The 14748-nt window shown below is 44.2% G+C and overlaps 1 protein-coding gene across 1 annotated transcript in view; it reads left to right on the forward strand.

Moving 5' to 3' along the window:
• Positions 1-14748, forward strand: part of COL27A1 (collagen type XXVII alpha 1 chain) — a 293868-nt gene that overhangs the window by 49410 nt on the left and 229710 nt on the right. Inside the window, exons 4-5 of the mRNA XM_019510527.1 lie at positions 1483-1536; positions 13717-13770. Coding sequence (XP_019366072.1) covers positions 1483-1536; positions 13717-13770 — 108 coding nt within the window. The remainder of the gene's footprint in view (positions 1-1482; positions 1537-13716; positions 13771-14748) is intronic.

A 14748-nucleotide genomic window follows, 5' to 3' on the forward strand; every position in this document is an offset into this window, starting at 1 on the left:
TTCCAGCTGTATCAAGCTTCAAGCTGGATCCATATCACTTCTGAGCTAAATCTGAGGATTGGTAATCTTAAAACAGCTTTTATCCATTACAGTTTTCTCTGAGGAGAGACATTTTTCATTAGGACTTATTTGACACTTTAGTCCAACGTGGAGTTTGAATAGGGACTCCGAGGCTCATGTTCGTTTGAAACTTTGCACATCAGGTTGCAGTGTTGAGATCTGTTGCTAGGGATCTGGACCTTGTAATGCTTCCGCTGGCACAGCGGTACCCCACAGAGTCTGAGCGCTGTCTGAGCTTCGTCTGGAAACCTTTACAAGAGGCAAAGTCAGCCGTGCAATGTGCTTAGCTTGTAGGGACAGAGCATACGTGAGTCTGCAGAGGAATTGGTGAGAAAGCGAGGAATGCAGGGAGCAGGGCTGGAGCAGCGAGGTACAACCCTGCACCTGCTATGTAACAGATCTGATCACTATCCCCCTCCGAGTCTGACTTCAGGTTGAAGCTCCTTGGACTCCAGCTCAGTCGGAAAGTTTGGGCCGGGTTCCAAGTATTCTTTAGCCTTCTGCTCTGCGTCTCCTCTCTCTCCTGAAATAAATGAAAACCCATTGTTCATACCAGGTTACTTGTGTATAGATCCTCAGGGAGACACCGTAGCTAACAGTTATTAATGTCAGTTCTGTAAGCAGAGTTGCAAGAATGATTAGGAGTTGCAGCAGCTTTCTGGAAATGTCGATTCTCTAGTCCATGAGAATACATTTTGCGGTTTGACAGCTTGACTCCAGCATCTGAAACCTCATTGATTTACCATTTTCCCCTAAACTGTTACCGATCAGACACAGCAAGGAACCTATATCTTTATTGCGTTGTCACCCAGCATCCAAGACCCCCCGCCACCATGACTTGACTCAGTTTACTTCTATTGTATGCAAGAATTTCCAGCATTGACACCAAATTTATTACCTCTGTTTTATAATGCAGAATCTAGGGAAGTGCAATGCTGAGGTATGAATATCTCCCAGTTCATTTAGGAATCTAGGGTACCGAGATGACTGCATTTCCTCAGCTGGTATATAATACAACATACAATGTGCCCGCTTCACCAAAACAATAGTTCATTAGTTCTGCTATATTATAGCAGGAAACTCTCGTGCTGAGGTTTAGTTGCATTACCTCTGTTACTTTCCAGCACAAAATCCAGGACACAGCAGAAGCGAAACACAACTGCAGTAAGAGAGCTGCAGTCCATAACCACACAATGTGAGCACTGTCTCTGGTCTTTGGAAATATGTAGTTCTTTGAATGTCGTGTGGGTTTTTTTATTCTTTTATGGCAATAGCATAAGCTGAACGGAGACTCTGGGGTCATGGTTATAATCAGTCCTTCTCCCCATGCCTGCTTCAGTGGTTATCTCCTGGGTCTTTTAAAACTGCTGTTATGAACACCAGCTTTTTGTGTGACTGAATAATATTTATCTCTTTTAACAGGGTCCTCCTGGTCTATCAGGTTTACCAGGACCACCTGGCAAGAGAGGCCCCCGGGTAAGTGGCTTTCTAACCCTACTCCTTTCCCTAGCATCTGGTTGCTCTCCTCTAGTAATCCCCACGCTAGCATGGGTTTCACAGCAGTGACTGAGCTAATGACAGTTTCTAACACAGCTGTCAGGCCGGACACAGTTCAGAGAAAAGTGAAATTTCCTACCGTCTTTCCTCCAAGATTTTCCGCAGGCCTATGGCCAGGCTCGACCCTGAGGTTTGCATTAGCATGGCACGTGAATGAACCCTTCAAAATTGCAGGACATTGTTACTCTCTGTTGTCATCTTCCCAATCTTTGTCATCAAATTATTTGTTGTTGCAAATCTATCATAGACATGTTTTGGTCATTTTTTGCCTCTGGCTTTCCTCCTGGACTTTAAGCATGTTTGTCACTGGTGAGTTTTACTCTCACACACAATGCTGTCCAAATGGCTGCTATAACAGAATTCACTTGTAAAATTGATTTCCAGTCCTTCCTTTATGGTCCTTTATCAGCTTTCACCCTTCACTCTGCCCAAAATGTGGTTGTCCATCCCAGCCCGGAAGCAGAAACACAACACACGGTCAGACACATCTGCCAGAGAAAGCACCTCTGACTTGCTTCCAGTCTATTTCAGGATCTAAGACAAAATCCCCGATCAGATCTTCAAAATCTGCTAAAAATCTGCTAATCCCTTGTACATTTTACCGTTCCACCCCATTTTTGCTAATTTCAGATATAAACCTGGTGACAAAGAGACTTGGGAGCCTTGCTAGGGATGCTGGTCTTTTAATCCTGTAATCAGCTGAGCTAAACAGGATGGACTGAGTTTTTGCATTAACTGCTGCTACAGCAGGGGCGGGCTAATGATGGCCTGCGGGCCGCATCCGGCCATGGAGGGGCTTTGTCCGGTCCATGGCAGGTCCCTTGGTCCCGCCTGGCCCAGGCAGTGTCCAGCCATGGTGCACCCTGCTGCCCCCCAGCAGGACTGCCTTTCTAGGGGTTAGAGGCGGGACTTCCAGTCCCAAGATGGTGACCAGGGGGCGGGGCACCTGTTAAGGGGTGGGGCTACCATTGCGGTCCTCAACAGCTCACCAAAACTCGTTAAGTGGCCCTCCAGCCAAAATAATTGCCCGCCCCTGTGCTACAGCTATGCTATCTCAACACTAGGCAGTGTCCCATGGTGCAATGTCTTCTGAGCCTGTTGCTTCTTCTCATAGCAAGATGCTCATCAGTCGAGTGAATTTGAGTGTGAATCCTCAGCGCGCTCCCATGCACACTGGGTCTTTAGTAACTGGGGACTGCTGAAATCTGTGGTTGGAGTGGAAGGAGGAAACGGTATTATGATCAAAGTCAGCTTCGGCAGTTGACCCATGAGAGCTACTTTACTCAGAGGGAGAAATGCCTGGCCATCATTGTCCAGAAAGGTGACCAGGAGACCAAGGAGAAAGGGTATACGTTATAGTCCTGTGAGAACTCACAGTAAATACAAATGTGGTGCACTTGTCCACAGCTGTACAGTAAAACAATGAACAATCTGATTTTTTTTCTCTTCCAATGGTGCTGAGCACCCACTATTCCCACTAAAGCCCTTCTCTTGTGGGGCACAGCTAACATTACCAAATCCACTTGAGCCATTGGGCTACATGTATTTTGTTAGCTAGCTATGAGCTAGAGTCTTTACCTACATCACACAAGGAGTGAGCTGACCTGGCACAGACCGTGTCTAGCAAGGGCGTGAACGTTAGTCTTGGTGATTTGCACAGCAGCAAGAAATGCTTTGTTCTAGTACATGCAAAAGCATGTGTAGCTTAGAGCAGACTCCTGGTTTCTAGATGAGTTTCTGCCACTGATTCATGGCAGCGCTGCAAGTCATTTAACTATGCTTTTAATAGAGGATTCATACAGAGGTGGGAAGCTTGAGCAAGGAAGCTTGACAGGATTTGTGTTTTCATGCCAGGATCTCTCACGTACTTGTCTAGTGGGCACCGCTCTCATTTACCCTCAAGACCCTTGACTCTGCTTGTGCAGTGTAAAACAGATTTTAACATATAATTTGTGTCCCTTTCTACTGGCAGATTTATGTAAAGGGGAAACATAAATGAGAATCAAGCCTTATGCCTTCAAAAGAGGTTATTTGCTTGATCCAGTGGTTTACATTGGAGTTAGACTAATGGATTTCACCTTTGGGTTTGCACTATTGGGTAACCCCTTTATGCAGGGGCAAGTGATGTTTTGAGCTCACACCTGTGCATCACAGCCGGTCATGCATGGGCATAGCTGGCGTTTACTTTTCTAGCAAGTAGCGTTCTTTAGTGACACAGGCACGGTTTGACATAGCTACAGGTAAGTATTTTACATACTCCTATATTTACAAATAAATTTGCAAGGACCATCCTTAGATAACAGTAGCGTTCTGATCTTAGCCTGTAGCTGCTGGGATGTTCCCATTTAAGGCTGAAAATCTGTTCTCACCCCATCTCATTACACTTACTGCAGGTGTCCTGCGGCACTTATTGCAGTCTTATGGTATGTAAACTAAACCCAGTGTCTGGAGACGCCAGCTGCATACCCACACGCAGTGTGAAAGACTGAATTTCAACTCTGTAGCCAAATTCCCCTGCTTAACAAAACAGAATGTTGTCAGTAGTACTAGTAGGAAAAAAGTGTTGTTCAGGTTACGTCTGTGTGCCCAGGGTCTTTTAGTGTCCACTCATCCTTGGAAGGAACAAACTTGGGATTCTTGAGCTAAGTCCCAGCCAGGGGTCCTGAAAGTCTGCTCCTAATGGAAGTCCCACTTGGGAAGTAATCAGGTGCAGCTGAGCCTAAATTGGCTTAGCTCTTTGAGAAGGAGGCCGCTAAGTAAGGGGATAGGGGGTCACTGTGTAGGTGCCTGGCCTGGGAGCACCTCATGAATGGTTTTGTCTTTGTAGATAGTTCTCTTTTTGTGTTTCTTTGAGTTTTAATCATTTGCAGTGCCTGAAGGCAGTGTTGCCAAGACTAGATAGGCTGGAAGACGTCTTGCGTCTTTGTTACTGTTGTGCATGAACCCTGTAAAAATAAAAACACAGTCCCAGAGGGGATATCTTTTTCTCTTTGCTCAGCCTGGGCCTCCCATGAAATACCTCAGGAGCTGCATAGACCCTGTCCCAGTTGTAGCCACCCTTGTACCAGACAACTTGTCTGTCAAATAAAGTGTCTCGACTCCAACAGAAATTAATCCCTAATGTTTCACAGGGAGGATGAGCAATGCACGTAACTAGCTTTGCAATGCTGTACAGGCAAATGTGGTATCTGGAGCTTGGGCAGTTTATGGCTTAGAGTATGAGACATAACTGCCCTCATCTGAGCTTGCATAACTTCAGTTTTGATAATGCTCATAAAATTATCTGGCTCTTTTGAAACTCCAGTCACAGTATTTGACTCATGAACTGCTGTAGCAATGAATTCCATAGGGTGACTGTTTTGATGCAGCCTAGTATTTCCTCTTCGTATAGCTCCATAACCCTGATAGTCTTTGGATATTCTGCAAGGGGGAAAAAGCCCCTGATCAGCTTTCACTTTTCTAGAGTCAAATTGGGGTCAGTGGCCCACTGGTGGTTTGCAGAAAGAGCTGGCTGGTCATATGATGCTGACTCTTTATTTCTAGCAGATAAATTATTCAAGGCTTCTTTTACTGCACATTCCATATGTTACTTTTGCATGTAAGCAATTTCTGACATTGCCGCAGGGATATTGTGTGATTGTGTATGGAGGTCAATGCAGTAGCAGTGAAGGGGAGGGGAGATAGTCTGCAAGTCTGTCTCAGTATTTAAAGTGTAGTCAGATACAAAGGAGAAAGTCCAGTAGTTACAGGTAGTCGAAAGTTATCTAGAATGGAGGTAGATGGATGCAAGCCCTTAAAAACCTCTGCAGTACAGCCAACGCCGTACCTAGACTCCTGGCTGCCCCAGGCAAACTTTTAGTATTGCCCCCTCCCCCCTCTTTTACTATCAGGCCCCCCTTTGCCAGAAACAATTATAATAAAAAATACCATTTTGGGGCCCCTTTTCTATCCGGACCCCAAGCGACCTCCCAATTTGCCTACACCCGTGTCCGGCCCTGAGTGTAGCTAGCCGAGACTGAGAGCTCACTCAGAATCCTAATCCTCCTTTCTGTGGTTAGTATTCAGAAAGCTGAGCCCAGCTTCAAAAGGGTGAAGCTGTCCTGTCATCCCTGTGCTGTGCTGTTGTAGATCTACATGTCTTCCTGTCTGCACATTCTGTGCCCTGTAGTTGGGTACATCCGCTTCTCGTTTTAAGAACCATTGGTGCAGATGTTCAATAAGATGCTGCTTTCTCTCTATTTTCATATGCACATGAAATGCAGTGAGAGAGCTAAGGATGCTGATACCAGGATTGACTTTAGTAGCCTGAGTTAACATCCATTGCAATGAACACGGTAGTTTGTATCTCAAAACCACTGCAATGTGGCCAGCCCCAAACTTCCAATGTTTCTACAAGCATAAACATGCTTTAGCCAGCATAGCTGATTCATGGATTATCCCTGCTGCCCTGCCTGACACCTTTCCTGGTGCCTAAGGTGGTCGAGGGCAGACAAGGTTCTTTGGGTAAATCTGATTTCTATTATTAAACCAACTCAAATAGTTGGAAAAAAAATATTCTTTGCAAGCTTTTGGACACAAACACCCTTTGTCAGGCTGCGGACCCCAGAAATCTATCAAAGACAAGAATACCCAATTACATGTGGGGGCACATTTCTTACAAAAGAACCACTCTCTCTCCAATCTTTCAGTTCTAATACTCAAAGGGAATTTACAAAAGACCTTTCACAGACAAGCCTATGAACTTCACTTCATCAATCTACTGGATACAAAAAATCATAGACTAAATATAGATTTTGGATTTATGGCACAGTATAACCTGCTTGACATCTGAGTCCCCAGGTACCTCTCCACTATTTACCAGCTAAATTCATTCCGCACCCCCCTTCCCCAACTTGTCTCTCACTCACTGACTCCTTAATTTACATTGTCACTGACTGCCTTTCTTGAATGCATACCAGCCTCTGGGTTCTTTACTATTTATTCCATCCAGGAAGAGCACAGGCCAACTGCAGATGTTTCCTCAGCCTGACAAAGGGTGTTTGTGCCCGAAAGCTTGCAAAGAAGAATTTTTTCGAACTATTTGATTGGGTCTAATAAAAGATATCAGATTTACCCTTGTCGGCCTATGTCCTTAGACCAAGACAGCTGCAACCTATACCCCTGAAACATGTGAGGTGGTCAAGGGCACATTCAAATCTTATCTCTGTTTTTGCATTCCTGGTTGCAGGGGGGGTTTTTTAATGACAGTTGAAACTCACAGTCACACGATTCCAGGAGCTGGGACTTTAAGGAGAAAATACCAAGGATTGCAAGGCTTAAAAGAACTGGAAATATTGACAAGGCTTTTTTTTCCAGGTGCTCTGCAGACTGAGGAACACATCACCTCATTGGTGAAATAGTTTGTGTTTTGAAAGTTTTCTTTGCAACCATAATAGCTAGAGACTTCCTTCAAAACACATACAAAAACCACCCCACCCTTTGGCAAACACTGATATGGGATCTGAGGCCCTTTTGAACAGAACAATTAATTTAGGAGTTAAAGGTTTTAGCCAGGTTTTGTGAGATGCAAAAATACCTCCTGGACTGTATGTTAGAACAAGTACTCTTCAGTTGTACATGTGTACAGCAGCACACGTTTGCAAGGAAAGCATCTTGAAAGGCAGGGTTGAAAGAGGATGGAGCTGGGCTTTTCTCAGCGGTGACAGATGACAGAACAAGGAGCAAGTCTCATGTGCAGCAAGGGAAGTTTAGGTTGGGTATTAGGAAGAATTTTCTCACTAGGAGGGTAGTAAAACACTGGAACAAATTACCCAGAGAGGTGGTGGATTCTCCATCCTTGGAGGTTTTTAAGACCCAGCTAGACAAAGCCTTATTACCCAGTGTTACAAACAGGAGCAGTCCAAATATGCAAGTAGGTAAAAGGTTGCTATTGCATTTGCTGGTTATTTGAGGCACACTAACTTCACCCATGCTTGAGCTGCAGTGATGTAAGATGCTGAGCCAGCCTAGCTATATTTCTACTTCTGTTGCAAGAAGTCTCTTTTTCTTTTCAAAACGCAGGGCTTTTCCTTCCCCAAGATGGTAACATTTCAGTTTGTTGTAAAGACTTTTCCCATCTCCTCATTCCACTAGGAAGGTTTTTTGGTTTCTACATAGAAGTGTTTAAAGAAACAGTTTGTTTGGCCTTGCTTCAAATATTTGGCTCATTTTTCAGTAAGGCAAAGGTCAGGGTGGAATCTGTAGGTCAGGAGCAGAAAAGGCACTATACACAGTGAAGCCTCAGAGCATAATGAGCTTTAAATGAGCAGCTATCCTTTTGGACGAAGCGTTTTAGTATTTTGCATGAGTTTTTTTTTATGTTGGAGGATGTGGGGGGGTGGGGGAGTTGCACACAGTTGCACTTTTGTTAATTTGTGCAGGCCAGGAACCAATACAAATAAAAGAGCTTCTGTGAAAGAGGGCCCATCTCTGCCTGTGTTGCCGATGGGCTGGCTGGCACAGCGCAGTTCACAAGTAGATGGCTTTCACGTGTGAGACATTCCATCCAGATTACGAGCCCAGCCACCTTTGGGACCCCCCGCCCCCCTTGGCTGCTCTCCCCCCATTTTCAGAACACATTAGGGATTGTTCTCAATGCCTGTCTTCCACGCTGCTGATCCTCGGGTGACTGCTGATGATTAAAACAGTGTCCCATCATGAAATTTTCCATGGAATTTCTGGTGCCGAGGCTGGAAGACTTCAGATGTAAGTCAACTTGTTGCTGAGTTTTATTGTTTGAGCAGTGCAGAGGCAGTCCAGAGGACGTGTGTGTGCGCACATGTATGTACAGAAATAAGACTAGGCACTTGCGGATGTTGAGCTGCGGACTCAACCTTGTCCCATCTCATGCAAATAAGAGAGCAGTGTTGATATACTATGAGGATACTAGTTCTTACCTAGAGCTGATTGGAAAATGTAGAGGTAAATCCAGGAGAGCAGGAGTGAAGTGTAGCCACTAACTCTAGAACGTCTCATCCATAAAGAGATGGCCACATTTGGGAGACAGTGTTTAGAGATGGGTAACGTTGAAGGATGGCATGAGAGAACAGGAACTAAAACTGAAATAAGATGCAGTTAGTTTGAGGGAAGACTGAACGGAGACATCTCTGTAAAGATGGTGACAGAGGCTGGATAGTTCTACGCCTGTTTGGCTTGACTTGTAGAAGCAGCCTTTTAAGAGGTATGGCAACAGCTGTAAATGTGACTGAGATGAGAAGTGCCAACTGTAGGCTTGACATGGTCTGTCTGCTAAGAAGCTTTCATAAACATGCCTGTGCTCTGGTTCCCTCTGTGGCTGGTTGGTTTGTTTGTGAATAACTGAAAATGATTCTTGCTGTATCATTCTGAAAATCATTCTTGCTAAAAATGAGGTTTGGCTTGGTTTGCCTTTTTTTTTTTCCGTATGTTCTTTATGTCATTTATGCGAGAGGAGGCAAGGCAGAGAGTTTGTCCGCTAAGGGCTAGGCAGGGCATGAACTTAAAAGTGCAAGATATACCTCCCTAACTCCCCATTTGGCCATGCCCATGCTCTGCACTGAACGGTCTTTTTGTGGGCCACTTCTGAAGTAGACTAGGCTATGAAGAGATGCGCATTCACAGAGGGAGCTAGTACTGGATACTCATGGGGCTATTCTCAGTGTGTAGAGCTCTTATAGACCAGAGGTCCCTGGTTTTTCACAGGACAGTCTATCCATTAGTATTTTTGCTGCCTTAGTGTCCAGCAGTCACAGCAGTGCATCAGGTTCCCATTGTCCTAGACACTACAAAAACACAGAATTAAATGACTGTTCCTGCCCCAAAGAGTTTACGGTTGAAGTACTGGCATTACTGAGTTCTGACCTGGCAGCACAAGTTTGGGGGTTGTTCCCTCCCACATCCATTTAGTTATCAGCCTCTGTGCTGAGGGTACCAATACATCTGCTCATTGTAATGATGCAGACATGGACAGGGTTGCAGTAGGGACTCAAATGAGTTGACCAGCTCATTAAATAGTGGCAGGTGTAAGTGGATTTTCTTGCCCGTTTCCTTACCTGGTTGGTGTGCTGAAGTAGGTAATTCTGGGGCAGGCAGGCTTGGGAAGGAAACACGTTCTGTAATGAAGAGAAGTTAGCTGTCTCGGGGAAAGAGGTAGGTGGTGATGAGGCAGCATGAAATGGAAGTGAGAAGTTGCCTGTGGGACTGGAAAGGAATAATTGCACCTGAGGCTGGTTCAGTGTACAGCCCAGAAAGCATCTTGGCATTCATCTCAGCATGTGTGTGGGTTTGAAGGATGCTACAGTGCTGCTACTGATCATTTCCACTTGGTTTGCAGATTGGCACGTGGATTCAATGTTAGGGCATGCCCATTCAGATTTGGCGTTGTGAACAGCTCCTGGGGCAGATACCATCCTGTACCTTCTGTTGCTGTACCCCACCTGGCCGTACCACACTGAATCTTCCTCTGCTGCCAAGAATGTGGGCGTAATCTTTGATTTGGAGCTCACCGTGCTGGAACAGATTGCACTGAGTTATTTTTACCATTTTAGGACTATTGCCAGACTACACCCTTTTTCTTCCACAATTATGAAAGCATAATTTAAAATGTCTAGTACAATCTCTAGCCCTGCTCACTGCAGTGCCTTGACTGCTGAGGTGGACTTCCACCTCCACTCAGTCACTGCCTTTCACTTAGGGAGGCAGCCAGGGATGCTTCTCACTAGGATAAAACCACTTGGACGTTTTCATTATTGCTTAGTAGGTTAAACATGAGTTTCGGATTAGAAACCTAGCCATAGATCCTAGGTTTCCATTTGGAAGCTGTACCATAGGTGGCTAAAAATGGCACCAGTGGAAATTCCCAGCTGGAAACTTGTGCTGCTGCCTATTGTTTTATAATTGTACTTCATATAGATAATGAATGTCAAACAACCCAAAGGACATCAATGCGTGAAATGGGGTCTGAGCCAGGATTTTTAACTCCTAAGTTAAATAACAGCTGAACTGCTTTTCTTTGTAAATCCAGCCTTCTGTTGGACACCTTGTTCAGAACATCCTGGATTAACTGCTTATGCATGAAGACATTTAAAGGTCTTGCCTTATAGTAATGTTTCTATTAAGTTCTGTCTTTCTTTACAGATCCCTCTGGGTTTGGGATAATTCTTCTGTGTACCATTCACTCATTCCAATCTACATTTATTTTTGTTCTCAAGACCCTAGTGAGATACTTCCGAGATGGGGAAGGATGGTTCAGTAGTTAGGGGAGTAGGCTTGGGATACTGGGGTCATGTCCCAGCTTTGCCACAGTCATCTTGGACAAGTATAGATGGACAAGTCATCTATTTTTTTGCCTTAGTCCTGTCTTTGTAAAATGGGGTTCATTGCAGTGCCGTGCTTCGTAAGGATTGGTGAAAATAATGAATGTGGGCTTTAAGAGAACTCGAGGAAGAGAATTTACACAGGCTGGGATTTTCAACAGAAGTTAGCAGTGAAGTGGCCAACTCCAATTAATATCAACAGCACTTGAGTAACGTTCTGAGGTTCATTTGGAAACGCCAGCCACAACACTGTAATTTAATAACCTCTTACAGAAGAGTGAAATCTTGAAATACAATGACGTATGCTCAAACAATGTCCATGCTACCTGAGGCAATAAAAAGAAAATTTAAGTAGCTAAGAGTGCCGTTTTGTATTGTAGTATAATGACAAAAAAATAAAACTCAATAAATGTTAGCAGGGTGATTTTTTTTTCAAAGGAGACTGACTTTAGTCTTATTTGGACTTCTGTCTTCATTCATCTCCTTTGAAAATCACGGTCTGAAAGATTTGGCATCCAAATGTTCTAAACTGCGGATAGCAAACGTTTCTCCCCATGCTGACTTCTCCACTATCCCACACTCCTTCTTAAACAAACAGTAGATGAAAATACTGCTACACGTGGTACAAAGCCCATACGCACATCTCAACATAAAGATGAATTTAATCTTAGAAGAAGATTAAATTCTTCTGAATGTAATCTTCCGATTGCCACATCTCCCAGGAGCTTGTTTTAAGAGATTTAAAATTATTACTACTTCTGCCTAAAAGGTTAGCAGATTTCATCTGCTGTACACAAGCCTAGGAGAAGCTATTCTTAGCTTATTCCAGAGATCTCCTTAAATAGTATTGAGAAAACATGCAGAATGTTTTTAAAATATGATCTGAAAAGCCATACTAATGTATATAATTTTGGGGGGTGTTTTTACACTACTAATTGCCCGTGATATCTGTGCAAAAAAATATAACTATTTGAACAGAGGCCACTGACTATTTTTAGGAATCAATGTCTCTTGTTAAAATTAAAACATCATTAAAATGCCACTTGGGAAAACTGAAGCTTATTTTAAACAGGGACATTACTGTATTCCAGTCAGGGTATGGGCTTACATTCCAGCCTCTTTAGAGCCTCTGAAAAGGCAAAATTTCAAGTGCCTTGCATGAGATGTGCCCTTGAGGTTAAACAAATAATTAAACAGTTAAAATTTCACCCACTTCTCTTTCCCCTTGTTTCAACTCCCATAAATGCTCCTGGTGCTTTGTTAAAACTCCAAATAAATGACTATGAGCACACTTGCCCATCTCGATTTCTCTGCTTTTTTGGAGCTTTTTGCAAAAGTCCAGCTCTCAAATCCCAGAGCAGAGTTCATTCATAGGTGGGGGTGGGGGGTTAGATTATCCTGTTGTTGTGTATTGTCTCATGATGATGATAGATAGATGTGGATCACCATCAGTACAGTCAGGAGTTGGTGGCTCAGTTTTCTGCAATATGGTGCCTGTAAATCTAACTTCAAAGCCTGCAAGGTCATTGGGAATACGGCCTGAGAGGTCTTGGCCACCCCCACGTCAAAGAAGTTAAAGACTATGTTGTCTGCTAGCAAATAGTTTCCCTAGGGAGGAAGTCAGATCACACAGAAAATGTTATTGCTCCATAGCTCTTAGCCTTGAGGCCTGGTGTAAACTGAAGGCAATGGAGCTATGCCAGTTTACACCAATGTAAAATCTGGCCCGGATCTCAAAGCTCAGCAGGCTTAAGAGCAGTCAGCATTTTGCTGCCCCTGTTAGTGCACCTGCAGTAGATTGCTTTCTAAAGGGTTTGTTGGCACTGCATGTTCATAGTCCAGAGGGAAACTCCTGCACTTAAAGGTAGGCTTTGAAACCACCTTTCAATAAATTGATGTCCTGCAACTGCCCATTGTAAACTGCCCTTGTTTGCAGCTGGGCTGCAGGCATGACTAGAACACAAGAAAAATACAGTTCATATGCTTATTTGTGTCTAGCCAGTCATTGATACTGGCTAATTAAAAAGCTGCTTCGTTGGGGTCCTCCCTAAGCCAGGCCCCTAAGTGTGGGGGCACACTGTTGCTGGTGACTCCCAAAGGGAAAGTTTTCTGAAATGTTTGTACCAGCTCTTTCTTCCTGCTGACGCTTTCCCTAACTACAAGCATGTCTGTAGGAGGGCTGCAGTGTGTGGTTTTAGCTATAATGGTCCAGGGAATATGTAGGAAATGAGATGAGTTTGGTAGTATCTTATATTGGGTCAGCTATAGTTGGGAGGGATGATGGACAAGCGTTCAGGCTCCAGATGTCCTGCCCAAGGTCTGGGAAAGAAGCTGACACAGCTTAAGCTACGTAATTATTACTTTTGTTTAACCCTATTATGTGAAAGAAAAAGGGTCACTTAACATGGGAAGAGGGCAGTAAACCTGTAGGCTCTAGAGACCTGTAGAGTAAAGAGAAGTTATCAGAAGTGGCTTCAGGACATGGAAAGAACCGCTAGAATCGGTAACCCCAATTATGTAAAAGAGTCAATCTGTTCAAGAGGAAAGAAGATTATGACTTGTAGAGTGCGGAGATTACCAGAGGAAGCAGATAAACTCTAATGAACTATAAAACCATTGTCTGTGTTCAATTCCTGATGTTTCATTGATTGTATCGTTTCTAGGGAGTAGCCTGAGCATGGAGTTGAACATCCTCAGAGCTCAGGGGCTGCGTGAAGCTAGCATCTTAGCTCAAGACTTGTTCTAACTGTGTATTTTATTTTTTTAGGGTCTTCCTGGTCCCCATGGAAACCCTGGCTCCCCTGGTCCACCTGGCCATAAAGTAAGTATCTGCTAGTGTGAAAAGCTTTTGCTAGTTGGCTCTCGAGGAGACATCAGTAGGGGGGTAGCAAAGTCCATAAAGCTACTGAACCCGAGAAGGGGCTGATAACAAGAACTCCCCTATCCCCATCCCTTGCTCTCCACCCCCACCAACCTGGGGATGTTTCCAGCAACACTGAAAAGTCCTTTCCCCGCACCCTATAAGACTTGCTGTCATATTGCAAGATATATCATTCTTCCCTCAAAGTTGTTAGGAAGCTCCCAACAGTGACACATGATATGGTATCCCTTAAATAAGGCCCTTTGCTGCTTCTTGTCCTCTTCTGTGCCACTTCTCTGGGCTGGACAGTTCTGTTCTCCATATTTGCACTGGTGCTACTACTAGCATCCAACTCATCGCATCATAGAATTTATACCATACTTTGTGTTATTTAGAAAATGTAGACACATTCCAGAAAGCTAAGTTGGACTCTCTTTTAGACTTTATCTAATCAGAAGTAGTTTTAGAGCTCCTGGAAATCCAAGTAACACTGATCATAGTGTCATACATGAGACCAGAATATGATTAGGATGCTGTTTGGGGATGCGGAAGTCAGGACTTAACAAAGATTTTTGCTAACAAAGTGAAAGCCGTAGGATTTCCTATCAAATGGAAAAGAAGGTGCAGACCACAGGGGCTTCCTTTCATTAACTCATCAGCAGATATCCTGGTTTCCCTGATAAAAAAAATATTGCAGATTCTCTGGAAAAAAAAAATCGCAAATTCTCTGATAAAAACTGCAAAAATCATGAATAAAATGAAAGGCCCCCCTGCAGGAGGCTGTGACTACTGGAGCGGAGCAGAGCCCAGCTGCCCCCTGTGCTGCAGGCTCAGGGGGAGGGGGGCCTGGCTCCCTGTGCTGCACACACTCCGGGGGGGAGGGGGGGCACATGCCTCCAAGATCTGCGCATGGGGTGGTGGCAGACACAGGCTGCCCGC

The sequence above is a fragment of the Gavialis gangeticus genome, unplaced genomic scaffold (genome assembly GCF_001723915.1).
Source record: "Gavialis gangeticus isolate Ggan-Ray unplaced genomic scaffold, GavGan_comp1, whole genome shotgun sequence".
Lineage (NCBI taxonomy): Eukaryota > Metazoa > Chordata > Crocodylia > Gavialidae > Gavialis > Gavialis gangeticus.